Source organism: Chiloscyllium plagiosum, unplaced genomic scaffold (assembly GCF_037043375.1).
Source record: "Chiloscyllium plagiosum isolate Xiang-an unplaced genomic scaffold, Cpla_swu_hap1 HiC_scaffold_30, whole genome shotgun sequence".
Taxonomy (NCBI): domain Eukaryota; kingdom Metazoa; phylum Chordata; class Chondrichthyes; order Orectolobiformes; family Hemiscylliidae; genus Chiloscyllium; species Chiloscyllium plagiosum.
The window spans coordinates 20629315-20647959 of record NW_028270168.1 but is presented as its reverse complement, the minus strand read 5'-3'; the positions used below and the strand labels follow the sequence as shown (position 1 = coordinate 20647959).

Below are 18645 nucleotides of genomic sequence, written 5' to 3'. Positions count from 1 at the left end.
TGTGATGGGGACTCCAAAGATTCTCTGAATGAAGACATTCCCCTCCTCTCCATCAACTCTTTTTCCTGAGATTATAAGCATTTGTTTTAGACTCTCCAGGCAGTGCAAGTAGCTTCTTACCATCCACATAATGTACCTTCATAAGTTAACTCCTTAAGACGGATCATTACTTTTGGTGTTGGTTCTGAAGAAGGGTCACTGAATTCAAAACATTAACTCTTCTTTCTCTTCACAGATGCTGCCAGACCTGCTGAATTTTTCCAGTAATTTCTGATTTTTCTTTTTATCATTCTGGTGATTCGTGTTTAAGGCCATTCCTGTGGTGATACATCTAGTATCGAACATGATAACAAGGAAGACCAATAAGTTGGTCAAAGGAGATTGCAAGGATTGTCTAGGGATTTCTACTTCATCACAAATCAGCTTGATCAGAAGAGAAAGGAGCACCAAAAGAAAACAACCAAAAAATCCCAAGAAATTGAGGTAAACCAGAGAAGGTCATGTAGAGATAAGTTTATTTACGTCGAATAATTTCAAACAACATACAGGCATGAAAATGAAATGACCATCATAACAGAGCTTTTAAACTGACAACTCAGGAATCTGCTTCAACTAAAAATCTCATCTTAAATATAATGATTGACTTGCTGCTTACTTGCACCATTTCCTATTTCTCATTTCAAGTCTCCAGTGATAATTCATTTTTTTTAATATAATGATCTTCTGATAATTGAATATTTCCTTATTTCTTTGTTCTACATTTGCCATCTACAATGCATTCACTTTTCATTTAGTGATACTGAGGGCTGTGGTTCTCAACCTGGCGTCCCAGGAATTTCATAAAGACTTTTCAGGGACTGTGGGAAAGAAGGTAAGTGGGATCCATTGCTGTGGTGATGTAAGTCAGGCGTACGCTATTGGTTATTATTTTGGTTTCCTTGGATCCGCTGGAGGGACACATCTGAGAGCTCACCCACTGTAATAGGATTAACAGGGCAGGTAAGAGATACCAGAGAGACCAGGAATGGATTCTTGGATCTGAGACTCAGGGGAGGATATGAAGGAGCTACTGTGTCAACCTTGCCCAGAGGACCTAGAAGCACAATCAAATTCAATCAGTGATGCAACTGGGCTCTAGATGAGAACTAGAGAAAAGTCACATAATCCTTTAATGGGGATATAATGAAGTTTATTTTCAGAAATCTAAAATGAAAAGTTTATATTGTTAGAATTTAGATAGGATGAAGGGATCTGTGATGACTGAAACCATTTGAAAAGTGTACTTACAATCCTAGAAGTCCATGAACCAGTGACTTAGGGAAGCTTTCGGTTCCAGCCCTTTACCCATTACAAACTGGAGATTGCTACAATGTAGGGCTTCAACTAAAAATCTAATGGAATAGCACACATATTGCAGATGGTGGACTTAAGCTATGCTAAATGCTAAATCTCAATGTTTTAAAAAAATACAATGAATTATCACTCCATTGTATTGTATACAAAAATAAGATATAAAATGTACAAAACCATTAATTTTGCACCATATAAAAACATTTTTTGATATTTTTTCAAAACATTTTTATGAACAAAAAAAAAATTGTTGAACAAGTTTGACTTCTTCCTCAGCTGTCTGTGATTCTGCAGGGCATGTTAATCCCAAGAATTCACAAGAGACATTCCACGTCACCATCACAACAGCAACATCACTGCTGGTCTGTAGAAGGGAACATGAAACAAACACTATCACTATGCTATTTCCCTTGCTTGGAATCTCTCAAACCCTTCCAGCATCCCCCATCTCTGTATGATGAATGTTCCAACCAATGCTGAGTTTCAGATTGCCAGGTGAGATGCACACCCAGTGGCTACCAATGTTAGAATATCCTAAACAGTGACCCCTTCAATCCCTCAAAGCCTACTATGGGCAGTGGTAGATGTGGTTTTGGGAAAGCACATAAGTGTGTGCCCCCATGCAGATTTTCTAGCTCCTAGTTTGTGTTGTAGCTAGCTAAACTGATGTCAAAACTGAAGTCCCACTTGCAAGTGACTGCAGTGTCTCACATCTCATTACCAATGTCATAGAGCTGGACAGCTTTTGCTATTTTTATACAAGAGAGCTGCAAAATCCCTTGACAGGGCCATTTTTCAACAATGACACAAAACATATCTGCACTTTCTAGAAGTGAAACCATAGCCAATAATGGATGTCTATAAAACATGGGGTGGGATAAAGTATGACCAGTCACTAAGTTTAACTAAACAATTGACAATATAATGGAATTTTGACAGTGATTGGTGAAGTGAGCGGAGACCAACTTGTATGATGACCAAATAAGAACTCTCCTGTTAACCCAATGTTGTTCAATGTGCAATTAACTTACGTATACTGGTCGAGCCTGTATGAGTTGATATCTGGCTAAGCCACAACGGGAAGCACTCCATTGGACTGACCAGCCCTGTATTAAGGAAGGAATGGGTGTTGCCATCAACATTCACCCTTATGGAAAATAGCCACCGCCTCCACCACTCTCTCTGGTCACTGCCTCAGACTGAACCAGTGATGGGTGAATAGGACTTAGGGTGCAGCTTTCCCTCCTGTAAGTGGTGAGACAGGTGGGTAGAAGGGGATATAAGTAGGCAAGCTGGCTGTTACAAGGTACTCTATGCCTTCTTACCTCCTCGCTAATTAGATTCCAGGCATGAAAATCTATGAGCAATCTTCTTTACCTGCCACTAATTAAGGACATTTAAGTTGTCAATAATTGAACATTAAAAGGCCTCAACTCACCACGTTGTTGAATATCTATCTTCATCATAGTGGGGAATGTTAGCTCGTTTCCCATTTAGGAAACCAGAGTAACCTGACTGCCAGGTCATGGAGGAAGGGAGAGTGCGGGTAGTCCGTTTGCTCAAATCTAGGGGAAATGAATGGGATTCAAGGCAGTGGGCTCTGATGGCCACTTCCCTGCTCTTATATAAAGAGGATAAAAATTATTTAACTTCATGCTGCTGGACCCCTGAGGAATAGACTTTGACCAGTCGTCCCTAAGATCCAGAAGCTGCTGGGCCTCCGATTGTCCAGTGTGTCAAGGCTTGCAATAGACTGAAAAGCTAGTCACCTCTTAGCATGTTTGCCTCCACACCTCTTTTTTTTTGAACAAGGGAAAGTTGCACCCCTGGAGTGAGAGTTAGAACTCAGGTACCAGAGGTATGGATGCTGTCTAGTTTGTAGGAGTACAAAGTGAGAGGTTGGTCAGGAGTGATCGCCCACTAAGTAACCACTTTTTACATTTAGTTGTACTGAAGATGATCCTATTAATCCCACTTTACTCAATATCTCTGGTGACCTCTTTCTAAGATGCCTGCTAGATGTGCTGGAGCAATTCACTGAGAGGCAACTATGTCTGATCTGAATAGAAAGCTCTGATTTCCTCACCATCAGCTTGATCTTCCACTACGTCCTCTTCCTCAGTCTCCACCTCTTCCTCTACCTCTTCTTCATCTGGATAAAGAGAACATTGATATCCGTCACTCCTCTTTCTGACTGCAGTACTTGCAGATTGGTATTTTGTATTGTTTAGACATATTTGTGTAGATTTTGAGCAAGTTTTGAATTGAAGTTTTGTGCAATAACCCGACAGCATTTGTAGCTTATATTCTGATTGAAAAGCAGGTCAGTTCGACACCAAAAGAAAATGTTGGCGAGTACAGGGTGACCCCCGTATCTGCAGAATCGTTTTCTGTGGTTTCAGTTACCCGTGGTTTACCACGGCCCAAACATATTATAGGGAACCTTCAAGAATCAGGGATCACAGGGCTGTCGGGAAGGTAGATTTCCCATTGAAATAAATGGGTTTGCTCCTATCCGCAGTTTTGGGCTTCCGTGGTAGGTCCTGGAACATATCCACTGCAGGACTACTATATCCTGATCTCCGTTGGTAATTTTACTGGGAAAGTGGGAATGATTCTAACTGAGCATCAAAGTTTCAAAGAGCCAGCACAAGCTCAATGAGTCAACAGGCCTCCTGTGCTGTATCATTCTATAATTCTATGAGGAAAATGTTTCATCTATCTATCAATGCATTACATCTCTCAGAAATACCTTTATCAATGGGAGATGGTGACAAAGTGATAATGTTTAACAAATGGTAATCAATAGCCCCAGGCTAATGTGCTGTGCTGTGGATTGAAAATTCACCAGAGCAGCTGGTGGAATTGAAAATCAATTTAAAAATCTGAAATTGAAAGCTAGTCTCAGTAATGGTGACCATGACACATCATTGATTGTCATCATGACTTCCGTTTCACTAGCCTTAAAGAAGGAAAATGGCTCAATCTTAAGTCTGTACTGAGTTGGCTGAGCACAACTAAGGGCAATAATAAAAGAGTAACCATTGCTCACAGTAAACCCCTGCATAAATCAGATTGAATTCCTGCCCATTGGTTGCTATTGAGACCAAGAGATGGAATGATTGGGCTGAGCTATCTGGGCCTGTCCATATTTCAATAATCTGCCAAAATTCACTGCCTAGTTGTATTAAAGCTTATGGACCCAAGACATTTTTTTAGATACTCTTCACTCCCAGTATCTGGGCGTCACTGGTTAGGCCAGTATTTATTACCCATCCTAATTGCTCAGACGGCAATTTAAAGTCAACTATGTTGCCGTGAATATGGAGTCATTTGTAGGCCAGACCAGATAAGAATGGCAGTTTCCTTCCCTAAAGGACATTACTAAAGCAGGTGGATCTTTCTGACAATCGGCTTTGGTTTCACGGTCATCATTAGACTCCTAATTCCAGAACATTATCAGGATCTCTGGATTAGCAGTCTCGTGATAATACAATTAGGTCACCACCTCTCCTTGTTAGATGTAATTAGCTAGATAGTTTTATGGGAGTTAGGATATATATTAGCCGTGATCAAATTGAACAGTGGAACAGGCCAAAGTATCCAAATGGCCTCCACCAACTCCTATGTTCCTTCCGATGGAATTTAATTGTTACCTATTCCTGTGTCCATTCTTAATAGCATTGAGTTATAGTGCATTTAAGGTCCCCAGGGATGAATGCTCACTGCACTGAACCACTGTCCTTAACCACAATATATATATTTTTTGCCAAACATCAGTATCTACAATGGTAGTACCTATTCCAAATCTTATATTTTTCAGGGTTTCCTCTGCCATTTCCAGATCCACTGAAAATTGGTCCATATTCTCAAATCCATCTTCATATTCTGGTATATGGGAGGTTCTGGAGGCATCAATGATCCTGAAAGTTGAATTAAAGAAAATAATTTAGATGTATTTAGATGCTAAGGTAATCAAGAAATATACAATAAAGCAAGAACATGAAGCTGAGGTGGGAGATTAACCGTGGCTTTAATGAATGCCAGAGCAAACCGAAAGAGCTGTATAGCTTCCTCCAGTGCCTCTTTCCATTTACATTCGTAAATGTTAAACCAAACCTGCACAATTCCTTTTATCATTAGTGCATTTCAATTCGAAGAAAGAACTAAAGAAATTGAGGAGATATTTCTCTTTGCAGTCTGTTGTTACAATCTGGTGTACACAGCCTGTAAGGATAGTAGAAGTTGATTCAATAGTGACTTACAAAGAAATGGATGAATTCTTTGAAAAGGAGAAAAAAAAATACAGCATTCTGAAGAAAATGTAAGCTGCAGGCATGATGGGCTGAATGGTCTCATCATGCCCTACATCATTCTATAAATGTGTAGTTACGTACAGCCTTATCTCATGCAAAAAGTCTCCAAAGATAAACAGCCAGTATGTCCTGCTTCTGTACTTATCATTCTGTCAGTCTGCATTTATTTACAGCTTTATCATATGTGTAGGATCTAGAGTAGACAAATGATCAGAATCTCTGTTTTTGGTGGTATTGGTTAAAAAGACAGACCTATATTAACAAGGTATTGATCATGAGCACCAGATATCTCAAAGTGCTTAATGCGGTCACAGTCAGAATGTTGGAAATGCAGCATGGGTGTCTGCTCAGCAAACCCCAACAAAGAGCAACATGATGATGACTGGAGAATTTATTTCTGTGATGTTAATTGAGTGATAAATATAGATAATGAGACCTCCGCTGCTCCTCTTCAAAATACTACCATGAGATCTTCTATGTCTTCATGTGAGCATAGGCAGGGTCTCAGTCACTGTCTAATTCAAAAGATGCCCCTCTTAACAGTGTAGCTTTTCCACAGTGCTGCACTGGAAGGTGCTTAAGTTTCTGGAGTTGGGCTTAAATGATGATACTTCGACGTGAAAACATTATCAGTTGAGTGACAGCTGACACTCATGAAAGAGGAATGTTGGCCAGGACTCCAGGGTTATCAAATTGTACTTGGTAACTTGGGTTATTCATGAATATTAATGTTTGTATCACATGTATTGCATGAGGTTAAAAGTTAACCATTGACATTCAACCATTAAAGTAGTGTGTATCTTTATATAATTCCAGCTGTGAAGAACCCTTCCCTCCCCTCTCTCCAACTCCCCCTACAATTTACAGAAGTGGTATTTTCATTTCGTACACCTCTGTCTGAATAGCCATGCTGAGTGAAAGTAAAAAAAAGAATAATTACAAAAATTTGGAATCACACAGATGAATAGTTCTAATTTATGAACTGACCTCCACCAGTTCTGTGAATACAGCAAAATGTAATGTTCAGGCCCAGAGAGGGAGAGAAGAGGCAGTACTCCCCCAGTTTTAAACTGTTGACTGCGTGGACCAATTGTAACACTCTAGCACCTCCTGGCGACCCAAACCCAGAAAGTTATGAGTTCAAATCCCATTCCAGGATTTGTGTGTGTATTCTAGGAAGAGACATTGTCAATGGTACTAATGTTGATTGTTACGCCATTTATTTGGTCAGTAAGTCATAAAAGATTCCAGGCACTAACCGCAGAAGAAATATTCCAGTCCATGTCCATACCAGCAACAGTAGATGGCCTGTCAATTGCCATAATTCTTTGTGCAATTTTGCTGTGCATGCCTCAGTTGATATGTTTCCTTACATAACATAAAAGATTTCAAAACAACAAAACATAAAAAAGTTCACTGCCTGCAATGCACTTTAGGACCTACTAAATGTGTGAACAGTGATATATCAGTGCAATCCTGTGATTTGAAGCTCTTTCTTTTCTGTATCAATACAAGGTGTATTACGTTTCATTGGAAGACAAATGCTGGTGTGGACTGGATAAGGTTCAGTCATGATGTCCTCCTTGGTCAATCAGCTGTCTGACATTCGCTGTTTTGTTTTACTGATCATAGTATCAGAGAGCAAACAGCCCTCAGAAACTATGACCCAGAAAAGGTCAAGTGAACCTTGGCAATGTCCAGTTGATCCAATTAATCATTAGATTCAATAATTACATTTCCAAAATGGAAAGAATAATTGAGTTATATATGCTGGATCGTAAACAATTTATCTTTTATAAAATAATGAGGTGCATGTTCATTTAAACTCAAACAACACTTACTTTTCCAGGAGTTTCTTTGCATTCTGTGGAAAGAAATAGAAGATTGATTAAATATTTGAAGATTTTATCCTGAAATGTAAAGGAAATTTTACATAGTAAGCAATAAATCTAATAATGCACTGAGAACAAAATATCAGCTTGTTTTCTGACTTGCATCCGATCTCTGTCTCCAGTTTTGTGAAAGACATTTTATATGTTTAACAGATTTCTTGCAGAGGTAGTTAGCAGTGTCAGGAGTGGGAATATGGAAATATAAATATTAAGCACAATCAGCTTCCTGAAAAGCTTCAGTTGGTTGACTCTGTTTGATACTAATCATATCTGGATGAGGGGAGATTCTAACTGTGAAAACTGTATGGAATTATTTGCTCTGGGTTTGGGTAATGATTGTGGGTTAGAATTACACTTCACATTCCAGGGTCAGAGAGCTGGATTGTTTTACTCATGCCTGTGTAATGGGACTCAGGTGAAAATGCTACTCCCTAAGCCACCTCTAATATTGTGTGATGAACTACCTGGATGTCAGCAATGGGCTCTGGTATAGAATCCGTATGCAACTCGTAACTATGTCCTAAATGGAACTGTGCCTCAGTGAGCAGAACAACATGGCAGTGGGTCTATTTGGGGAAGTGTCTCTTACCACGAGAAAGGTAGCAATTCCAGGTTCCTCCATGAATTGAATTGCATTTTCTATTAGTTTAGAAGATGTCTCTCGATGTTCTTTGTGTTGCCTGATCAGTTCCTTGATGAATGTTACTCTGTCCTCTTGTTCTTTTGTAATCGATTGAAGCATATCATCTTTCCTTTGCTCCAGAATAGTGTATAACTTGTCAAACTGTTCCATGAGCTTGTGCTTCTGGTGTCTACTGTTCTCCTGAGGAAAGAAAAACGTTCAACGTATGGTACAAAGTAGATGCAGTCCAGCAGATGTCACCAGTTTCACTGAAATGTTAACACAGACCTTCACTTGTACTGAGAGACAGCCAGCCCTGGTAAGATTGTACACAGTGTGGGAATACTTAATTGAATCTACTGATTAATCAGTTATCTATGATGGAGCATAGACACAGGATTTTCTCCTTAAGCATACAGACAATTGTCACAGTTTAAGGACACTGAGTGGACCATTTAAGACTAAGACGAGGGGAAATTTCTTCATCCAGACGCTGGTGAGCTTATGAAATTCTTGGCCACTGAAAATGGTTGAGGCCAAAATATTGAATGTTTTCAATGAGGAATTAGACATAATTCTTCAGGCTAAGGGAGCCAAAGGGTATGGGTAAAAAAGGGAAAAGGATTCTAAGTTGGATGATCAGCCATGATAATATTGAATGGTGGAGCAGGCTCGATGGACTGAATGGCCTGTCCCACTTATATTTTCTATATTTAGATGTTTCCATTGCTTCACCACAATGTTGCTCATAATGGTGAAGGCAAAAAGCCAATTGATGACCAGTCTGTAACCATCACCTTCCAAATTGAGAGAGGCACGGAAATAACTGCACAGACTGTATCCTGTCACCAGTGCATAGTACACTGGCTGCAGCCAGCAAGCTTAGAACCAGCCTCCCAAGCTGAGGAGATTCTATTCTCCTGGTTATTTTTTTTTCTCCTGGTTATATTTCTTTTTCCGAGGAGATTGAAATATTAGTCAGCCAGGACTTTCCTGATTGGCCCAGATTAACAATCCCAATCAAATGACCACATAGTCAACGAGATTAACGTGGTTCCAATCACTACAGGCACTAGTGGAATGCTTCTCTGTTATTCAGTTTCAAACAAATTATCATTGTCGGTTCATTTTAACTTTCAGTTCGGTGCCTAACCTAATCTTATTCAGTTTTACTTTCCTTTTGAATGAATTGTCTCAGCATTGCTTGCTGTGACTGGAATTCAGTTCCTTACAATTTCCTTTTCTACTCCCTGTTACCACTACCATTTATTTAGCACCTTTTAAAATCGTAAAACATCACAAAGTGCTTTACCAATTGCTGGCAAAGCACAACATTTGAGATGGTATTTAAACATATGGTCAAAAGCATAGTAAAAGCAGTATGTTTTGAGCAGTCTTTTAAAGCTAGAGAGATATATGGAGGGATTTTCAGTTTTTAATCCTTCCCGAGTGAAGAATCATATCAACTTTGTTTCATTTACTCAGCCCTCTAAAATAGTCTTGAAAGAATACACACTGAATACTTAAGCAAAATATTCCTGTGACATTTTTTAAACTGGTTTATTTTACACGAGCTATTTTAGAAGTAATGTAAGGAACACCACTCACTGTCATTAGGATAGATGAGATTAGCCATCCCCACAAATGTGAAGGAAGAATGCAGGCAATCTATTTAAGAGACCCACTGCTCAGAATTCTCTGTCAGTTATATCGTACCTCAATGCTTTTGCAGGTCTCTTCCAACTGGTCGACAATAACCTGGACCCTGTCATTGCCAGCCATAAGCATGGCGATTCGATCAGTCAGTTCTGTCTATGGAAGCACAGAAGAACAGACATGTAAGAAGAACTGACAGCTTAAAAAAAGTTGCTATCATGTAGCAAGTAGAGTAGTGTTTGAAACTGGAAATCAATTCGATTCTGAGAGTGTTTCTGCAAATGTTAAAAGCTGGTCAGGTTTCACTACACCTTAGGAGTACCAATATGGGACCCAAAGCAGAAAGCATCAGGTACTTTTTTAGAAGGTGTGAATATCACCACTTAGAGTCATGGAGGTGTGCAGCACGGAAAGAGACCCTTTGGTCCAGCACGTCCATGCCAACCAGATATCCTAACCTTTTTAGCTTTGACAAAGGGTCAGTTAGACTCAAACGTCAGCTCTTTTCTCTCCTTACAGATGCTGCCAGACCTGCTGAGATTTTCCAGCATTTTCTCTTTTGGTTTCAGATTCCAGCATCCGCAGTAATTTGCTTTTATCCTAACCTTATCTAGTCTCATTTGCCAGCACTTGGCCCATAAACCCTTCCTATTCATATACCCATCCAGATGCCTTTTATTTGTACCAGCCTCCACCACTTCCTCTGGCAGCTCATTCCTTCTAACTCAAAAAAAGTTAACAATAACTATCGATGACATACTAACTCACAATGGCCATGATTCAGTGAGTAGCAGACTGATTCCCTGAGTTATAGGTTCCAACTCTGCTCTAGGCAACTGAGCAAATAAAATCTATTCTGACATTCCAGTGCAGTACTAACGGAGTACTGCATAGTCAGAGGTGCTGTCCCCCAGATGTGACTGAAGTCCTGCCATTGTCTCAAGCAGTCCAATGATAAAGAACAGCAGAGTAGTTGGCCTCAATGTCTTGGTTATTATTGGTCAATCTACATGAACAAAAACATTACCTGGTCTTTATCACATTTTTGTTTCTGAGAACTTACTATGAGTAAGTTGTTGTATTTCCTGTGATACAACAGTGACTGCACTTGATAATTATGGAATTTTTGGAACACACATTGGGATATTCTGAGGTTATGAAAGCTGCCATAGAAATGCAAGTGACTGTATAAGTCCTTCCTGACCCAGGGATTCAGAGCAATTAAAGGACAGACAAGTTGGAGCAAAAATAATACCAATCCTGTTCATAATAAAATTTTACAAGAAACTTTTTTCTCTTTATTTCAGATAGTAAAATGCCTCTTACTTATAGAAGTAATGTACAGTCTGAATAACTAAATGATAAATTAGCATTTTGAAAATTTTATGGCATAGGATTTTGGCAATTGTGCTACATTCCTGAACTGAGCCCAGAAGTGAAATCAACAGACATTCCTCTCTGTAGAACAGATGAAGTTTATCCCCCAGAAGAAAAAACCAATAACTGTGGTGATGGAGACATACTGGTCTAACCCATTCCTGTATACTTCAATGTAGAGGACTGGTGCAGCCAGTATGTTCATTTCCAAACATGGCTGGCTTTTTACTGACATTTCTGCACCCCCCACATATGTTGCTACTTTCCATTCTAAATCTGTCAGTGAATTAGCTGTTGTGCTCACCAGCGTGAGATGGTAGGAATACAGTTTGCTCACAGGCCAGGCCTGAGTTAGCTGAACTCAGCCACATGGTGGCAATACCATTTGGTTTGTCTGCCCTACAGTTCAGGAGAGGGAAAATCAGACAAGTGTTCCTTCTCCTGAATATGATCATTGAGTCCAGCTGGAAATTGGGTGTTTTTGGACAAAGTTGGATGCTTCTACAGTGACCCTCAAACAAAAATAACTCTACCAGCATTTTGTCAGTCTTACAGAGGAAGCGTAGGGTCAGATAGCTGATCACATCTGGTACCCACAATGTAGAGAGTGTGGTGCTGGAAAAGCACAGCAGGTCAGGTAGCATCTGAGGAGCAGGAGAATTGACGTTTCAGGCATAAGCCCTTCATCAGGAATGAGGCTGGGGGGCTGAGAGAAAATTGGGAGGGGGGGTGGGGTTGGGGGGAAGGTACCTGAGAATGCGATAGGTAGATGTAGGTGGGAGAAGGTGATAGGTCGGAGAGGAGGATGGAGCAGATAGATGGGAAAGGTGATGGGCAGGTCAGGAGGGCGGTGCCGAGTTGGAGGCTTGGGACTGGAGTAAGATGGGGGAGGGGAAATGACAAAACTGGTGAAATCCACATTGATGCTGTGTGGTTGCAGGGTCCCAAGGTGGAATATAAGGAGTTCTTCCTCCAGGCATCAGGTGGTTAGAGTTTTGCGATGGAGGAGGCCTAGGACCTGCATGTCCTTGGCAGAGTTGGAGGGGGAGTTTAAGTGTTCAGCCACGGGATGGTGGGGTTGGTTGATGCGGGTGTCCCAGAGATGTTCTCTGAAACGATCTGCAAGTTGGCGTCCTGTCTCCCTGACATAGAGACCACATCGGGTGCAACAGATACATAGGTGACATTGGTGAACGTACGGGTAAATTTCTGTCGGATGCGGTAGGATCCTTTGGGGTCTTGGACAGAGGGGAGGAGGGAGGTGTGGATGCAGGTTTTGCACTTCCTGCAGTAGCAGGGAAAGGTGCCAGAAGTGGGGTGAGGGCGGGTGAGAGGTGTGGATCTGACGAGGGAGTCGCTGGGGGAATGGTCTCTCCAGAAAGCTGATAGGGGCGGGGAGGGAAATATATCTCTGGTGATAGGGTCTGTTTGTGGGTGACGGAAGTGGTGGAGGATAATACGATGTGTATGGAGGTTAGTGAGGTGGAAGGTGAGGACCAAGGGAGTTCTGTCCTTGTTGTGGTTGGAGGGGTGGGGTTCAAGGGCGGAGGTGCAGGAAGTGGGGGAGATGCACTGGAGGGCATCATTGACCACATGGGAAGGGAAATTGCGATCTTGGAAGAAGGAGGACATCTGGGATTTCCTAAGGTGGAATTTTCGTTTCAGAGAACATTCCTCTCATTTCAGAGAACATCTCTGGGAGACCCGCACCAACCAAATACACCACCCTGTTGCTGAACATTTCAACTCCCCCTCCCACTCCATCAAAGACATGCAGGTGCTGGGCCTCCTCTTACCATCCGACGCCTGGAGGAAGAATGCCTCATATTCCGCCTTGGGATTCTACAACCACACAGGATCAATGTCATTTTTACCAGTTTCCTCATTTCAACATTCACCCCGCCACATTATCCCAGTCCCAAACCTCCAACTCAGCACCGCCCTATTGACCTGTCCATCACCTTTCCCATCTATTGCCCACTTTCATCTACCTATTGCATTCTCAGCTACCTTACCCTCAACCCCATCCCCTCCCATTTTTCTCTCAGCCTCCCGGCCCACAAGCCTCATCTCTGATGGAAGGGCTTATCTCCGAAACGTCAATTCTCCTGCTCCTCGGATGCTGCCTGACCTGCTGTGCTTTTCCAGCACCACACTCACGACTCTGATCTCTACCATCTGCAGTCCTTACTTTCTCCTACTCACAATGCAGCTATGAATAACACTTTCATACAATTCAAGGAGACCAACGCATGGTTTGAAAAGCACAATGCAGCTTAAATTTCTCCAAGTAAGCAGACAGACTAGCTGAAATGTGGGAACCATAGCTCAGAAGAATTCCCTCCTCCTTCCCTCCACCCAAGGCCAGCTGTCGCACTGCGACACACTTGTGCTAAAATTAGCCAGAGCGTCAAGAGGGTTTATGCACAAGGTTATGTTAACCCCTCATCGCCCAGGCATTGTTAATTGCTGCTTTATTCTTGTCGATCACAACAGGTTTATAGAATATTTGCATGCCATTTGAGCCAAAAGCTCCAGACAGGTTTTCTGTCATGTTGTATTACATTCCTCAGTCACTTTTCCTCAATTCCCTTCTCTTTGCTGTCATGTTACAGATTCATAATGACATAAAATGAGGTCACTTGGTTCCTCAGGTGTATGCTTTTACATCATTTTATTCCAGTAGTTGATGATCAGAGTCATATGTCTGGTCTAACGAAAGCTCTATGCATGTTTTAAGATTATATCTCTGCATTGGACTACCATAAAAATGAATCCCAGTGCTTTGATTGTACTTTTTAAAGGAATAGTTAATGTGCCATGTCAGTTTTAATAATTTTCAATGATTTGACACACATCTGCCCCTTCTTTCTCTTCCTAAACTATTCCTCACCTTTTGCTGTTGAAATACATTCTGTAGAGGGGCCACCTCACAGTCCTTGTGAGCTCCAAAGACCTTGCACATTGAGCAGGTGGGAACTTGGCAAGAGATGCAGTAAATGTTGATCTTTTCATCTTCGTGCTCTTCACACATGGGCTGGTTACCTTTCTTCAAGGGTTTGCTGTATGTCAACGGAATAGATATATGTTCATCAGTATGTTGTTAATCATAAGGAAGTATTACAGGAGTGATGTGAATTACACCGAGTTTGCAGCACAGAAACAGGCTGTTTGCCCTTTCTAGCTGATGGTGGTGTTTATTTTCCGCATGAGCCTTTTCCCACCCCTATTAATTTCAACCTATCACGGTAACCTAATACTTCCTCTCTCTTGTCTTATCTATCGTTTCTTTAAATGTATCAAAACAGAAATTGCTGGTGACACACAGCGGATCTGTGGGCAGTAAAAAGACAAGTATCTGCACCAAAAAATGTTCTATTTCTAACAGATGTTGATGAATTTATTGTGCTTTTCCAGAATTTGCTGTTTGCATTTCAGATTTCCAATACTCAGGACTATTTGTCTTCAATCCCCCAGAGTGATTGTGCCTTTTTTTTGGTCATATAAACTGACACTATTTTGGAACCTGTGCACACTGCAGCCAGCAAATGCAAGATGCGTTTGACATAATTAATACAAGATAGAGGAACAGACATTGGTACCACGATTGAAAAGCATATGTTTTTGAGGAGTTATTGATAAATATGGGTGGACATGTTCAGGGGCTCTGGGGGAGAAAGGAAGCTTGAAGGCAGCAGGATTAAGAAGTAAGCATCTGCACCAAGTGAGACGTATGTAATGTGATATAGAGGGCGGGTGGGGATGTGATGGGGAAAGCACAATAACCAGTGGACCCAGGTTGGAGAGCAGTACGAGGTTTGGATACAAGACTGGGAGAAGGTGCAGAGTTGTAAAAACTCATTCCCAGACAGTTGGCATTGCTGGAAAGATTGTCCTTTGTTATTCATCCTCTATTTGGTCTTAAAAAGGTGATGGTATCTCATTATCTTTAACAGCTGTAGTCTGTGATGAAAGTCCTCTCACAGTACTGTTCTACAACTTTGATTCACTGATGATTAAGGAATTGTGATATTTGTCCAAGTCACAATAAAGTGGACTCAGAAGGGCACTTGCAGGCGATGGTATTTCCATGTGGCTGCTGCCTTTGTCCTTCTGGTGATGGGGTTACTGAAATGAAAGTTCTATCTTGATCATGCCAACTCTTCCCTAACACTGGTGACGAAGGCAATCATTGGATGGTATTTAAAAAACGGTCATAATTCTTTAAAATTATTTATTCTGGCTGCAGCTACATTTCAGAGATGCTCATTGTTCATAAAGTTAAATCACTCATCATTAGATTTTTAAAAATGCTATTTGTTTTATGTCATAACATTCTGATATTTTTATGTAACTCATTTCGTTAATGGTCAGGCATTTTTTTTAAAGGCACAGCTTAGCAAAGTTGGGTAGTTACTGACCAACTATTTTTAAACATTGAGAAACAGCTGGGCTAAATAAAATTTGTGTCATCGTTACCACTTGAAACCTTGCCCAGATGACCTTGAGAATATGAATACAGTGGGAAGTCACTGTATCTTAACATGGAGAGTGAAAAGAAAATTCTTTAGATATTGTATGATCTGATTTTCATCTGAATTATAACCCTCTGGTTAATGACCTGGTTCTTTTCCACCAGTAGAATATGAAATTGAAAAATAACTTTCCTTTATTCCACATCTTATCCCACCCTCAGGCATTTCCCCAGTGATTGAGATACAATTCATTGCTTTTGAACACAGGTCACTGTTGGTCCACAGACTAATTAATTTAGTGCAACCTTTACAGACTCAAAAAATATTTCAATTTGCAGATGACATTTTATAATAGCTACAAATTTACTTTATCCTAATCTACACTCAAAAAATTGAGAAAAGCTTGAAGATCTTAATCTATGAAATCAGCATCTATCAGACATCAAAAATCTTACTTCTGCTCCACATATTGTGAACGTTTTATATTCCTCCAGTCAAGTTTATAATGCTTATTAAAATTTGAGCATGCTTGTATTAAAACTTGTCACATTGTAATTACACCCTCCTACCAGTGAAGGCACTGTAATATTACCCCAAATTGAAGTATGTTGTGACAAAGAATTTTACAGTTCGGAAGATCCATGCTGGCATTTAAACTCCATGCAGGCTTTCTCCCACCTAGTTTATTCACACCATGTCAACAGATCTTTTTATTAATTTCTTCCTCTTGTGTTTATCTAGCTTCCTCTTAGAACCATCTATAATAATCATCTTCAGCCACTCTATATGGTAGCAAGTTTCACTGAATAAAGAAACTGTTCCTGAATTCTTTATCAGTTTGATTAATTATGCCTTATTTTTGTAACCCTCTTAGTTTTGGATTCCCTTACAGATGGAAATATCTGTAATCTGCTCCATCTAGCGCCTTCGTAATCTTCAATGTGAGTTGTTCACATGGGCAAGTTCCATTATAAAAGGAAACGTATGACTTTGTAACAGAACTGCAAAAATAAACACAATATATAACAAACTGGGCTGGCATTACATCTTTGGACCCAGTCCAATTGTCCCTGAATATTATCCCCTCTTCAACTGAAGATTACAAGGTTTGGACTCTTGACATGTTCACATGACAGAGTGCAGTAAATTCCAGCAAACACCTCCAGGAGGCATCTTTGCGACCACTGCATGAGATGTGTTATAATAATCATCTTCCCAGCCCAGCAATGGGTTTCCATCTTTCCCCCTCTCACTCAGCTGTATCTCTGACCCCTGCCCCTAACAACAAACTTGATTCAGAAGGAGAAATGGTTCCCCAGGCTAACCTGATGCCCTCCTCCTTGTAGATATCAATGATGTTCTCCACCAGCAGGTTCCTCTGCAGTCCATATACCCCATGACGGTCCAGGATAACTTCATGTCGACAGGTTGGGCACCTGAACCTACCGCCAGAAATCATGGTACCTCGACCCTGCCAATATGGATTAGCAGCCTAAAAAAAGCATACATATACGTGAATCTACAAAATCACAAGCTCACACATTAGCACCATAGAAAACTGACTGTAATATTATACCTACTCATCACTTTTAAAAATAATGTCAAATGATGTCTTCTTAAACTTTCTGCTTTAAAAAAGTTTATTCAGTTAAAAGTTTATTAAATTTTATATTAAAGAGGTCGCCCTCAGCCTGAACGATCATTCCTATATTATATCAGTAACTTTATTTGAAATATATACTTAATTAATTATAAGATTCTTTGGGACAACCTGAGGTTGTGAACAGTGTTAAAGAATTGAAATTCTGCTTTGCTTCACATCTTTCTGTTTTGAGCACCAATTGTGCAGAGGGCACTTGGTTCAGGTTCATTTTCATGTTTGCGTTAGTCTAGCTGATCTCAAGCTTCAGTTCAGTTGTTGCAACTGGTTTCAGTGGCCCTGGGCTGAGGAAAGGGGAAGAAATTAAACTGGGGCTCTCACTGGAATTTGCTCATGTATAGGCATCAGTTCATAGCAGACCTAAGCTTGGTAAGTGTACTTACGAGTGTCAAACAGCCAGTTGACCTTCATTGTCAAGGTTGATGTTGGTGAGGTATGGGGAAGCGGGATCGACAAGCTAAACTCCGACTTTTATTTGTATAGCACACATATCAAAGTACCAACATTCCATGGCATTTCATGGGGGCCACACCAAACCATTCTTGACACCAAGCCACTGATGGAGATATTACACCAGAGGACTGAAGTCAAGTTACTGTAACCCAGCAAAGGGGTCAGAGTTTTCCAAAGAAAGTTTGAGAGGAGTTAGGCTTTTCCAAATATTACAGTCTCTGAAAGTTTGGAACACTGAAAAGAAACCCCAGTTTGAATGGACCCAGCTTAAGAACACTAACCTGGAATACATCATTGGCACATTTTCTGCACAGATTGTGTTGGCACGGCAGGATCACAACTGGCTTTTCAAACATTTCGAGACAAATTGGGCAGATCAGTTGCTTCTCCAGCGTCTCCATCGTACTGGATTCTCGAATAATGTTCGGCTGGAAATCCATCTCCAAATATAGTGCACACCACTTAAAAACCTGCTGAGTTGTGTTGCCTTTTTCCTCTCCCTGTCGCTGTCGTTGCTTTCAGTCAAATTCCTTGTTAGTATCCTCTTCAGAAGAGATTCACTGGAGCTCAGGCGTTGTGATAAGATTACTCCTTATTCCTTTTCTGTCTGTGCACGACAGCTCATGTCCTTTTTATAAAGGTTTCCAGTGTCACATGATAGCTGGGGTCGGGGAGGTGGGGGATGGGGGAACATAGTCCTCAACATAACTTCTCCCATATTAGAAACTTGCAACGTGAAACTGAGAACAAGCAGGACCTGGAGATGCAGTCACATGTGACACTCAGCAAAACAACTTACACAGAAATAATAAATAAAAATAAAGTTGCTAAACATTTTACATAA

General features: G+C 40.7%; 1 protein-coding gene and 1 long non-coding RNA gene across 3 annotated transcripts in view; one reads left to right on the top strand and one right to left on the bottom strand.

The window, feature by feature from the left end:
• LOC148142157 (uncharacterized) overlaps positions 1 to 18645 on the top strand; it is a 48082-nt gene that overhangs the window by 12764 nt on the left and 16673 nt on the right. The gene's annotated exons all lie outside the window — the stretch shown is intronic.
• LOC122563598 (E3 ubiquitin-protein ligase TRIM63-like) lies at positions 499 to 18395 on the bottom strand. Of its 2 annotated transcripts, XM_043717525.2 has the most exons (10): positions 18083 to 18395; positions 17014 to 17180; positions 14107 to 14275; positions 9897 to 9992; positions 8148 to 8381; positions 7508 to 7530; positions 5149 to 5273; positions 3437 to 3502; positions 2382 to 2456; positions 499 to 1714 (listed from the first exon to the last, which is right to left on the bottom strand). In XM_043717525.2, the coding sequence occupies exons 1-10, from the start codon at positions 18239 to 18241 to the stop codon at positions 1704 to 1706; spliced, it is 1125 nt and encodes a 374-aa protein (XP_043573460.1). In that variant the 5' UTR covers positions 18242 to 18395; the 3' UTR covers positions 499 to 1703. The 2 variants fall into 2 exon arrangements, with proteins under 2 accessions (XP_043573460.1, XP_043573461.1); XM_043717526.2 differs by lacking the exon at positions 2382 to 2456 and having other exon boundaries at positions 18083 to 18394.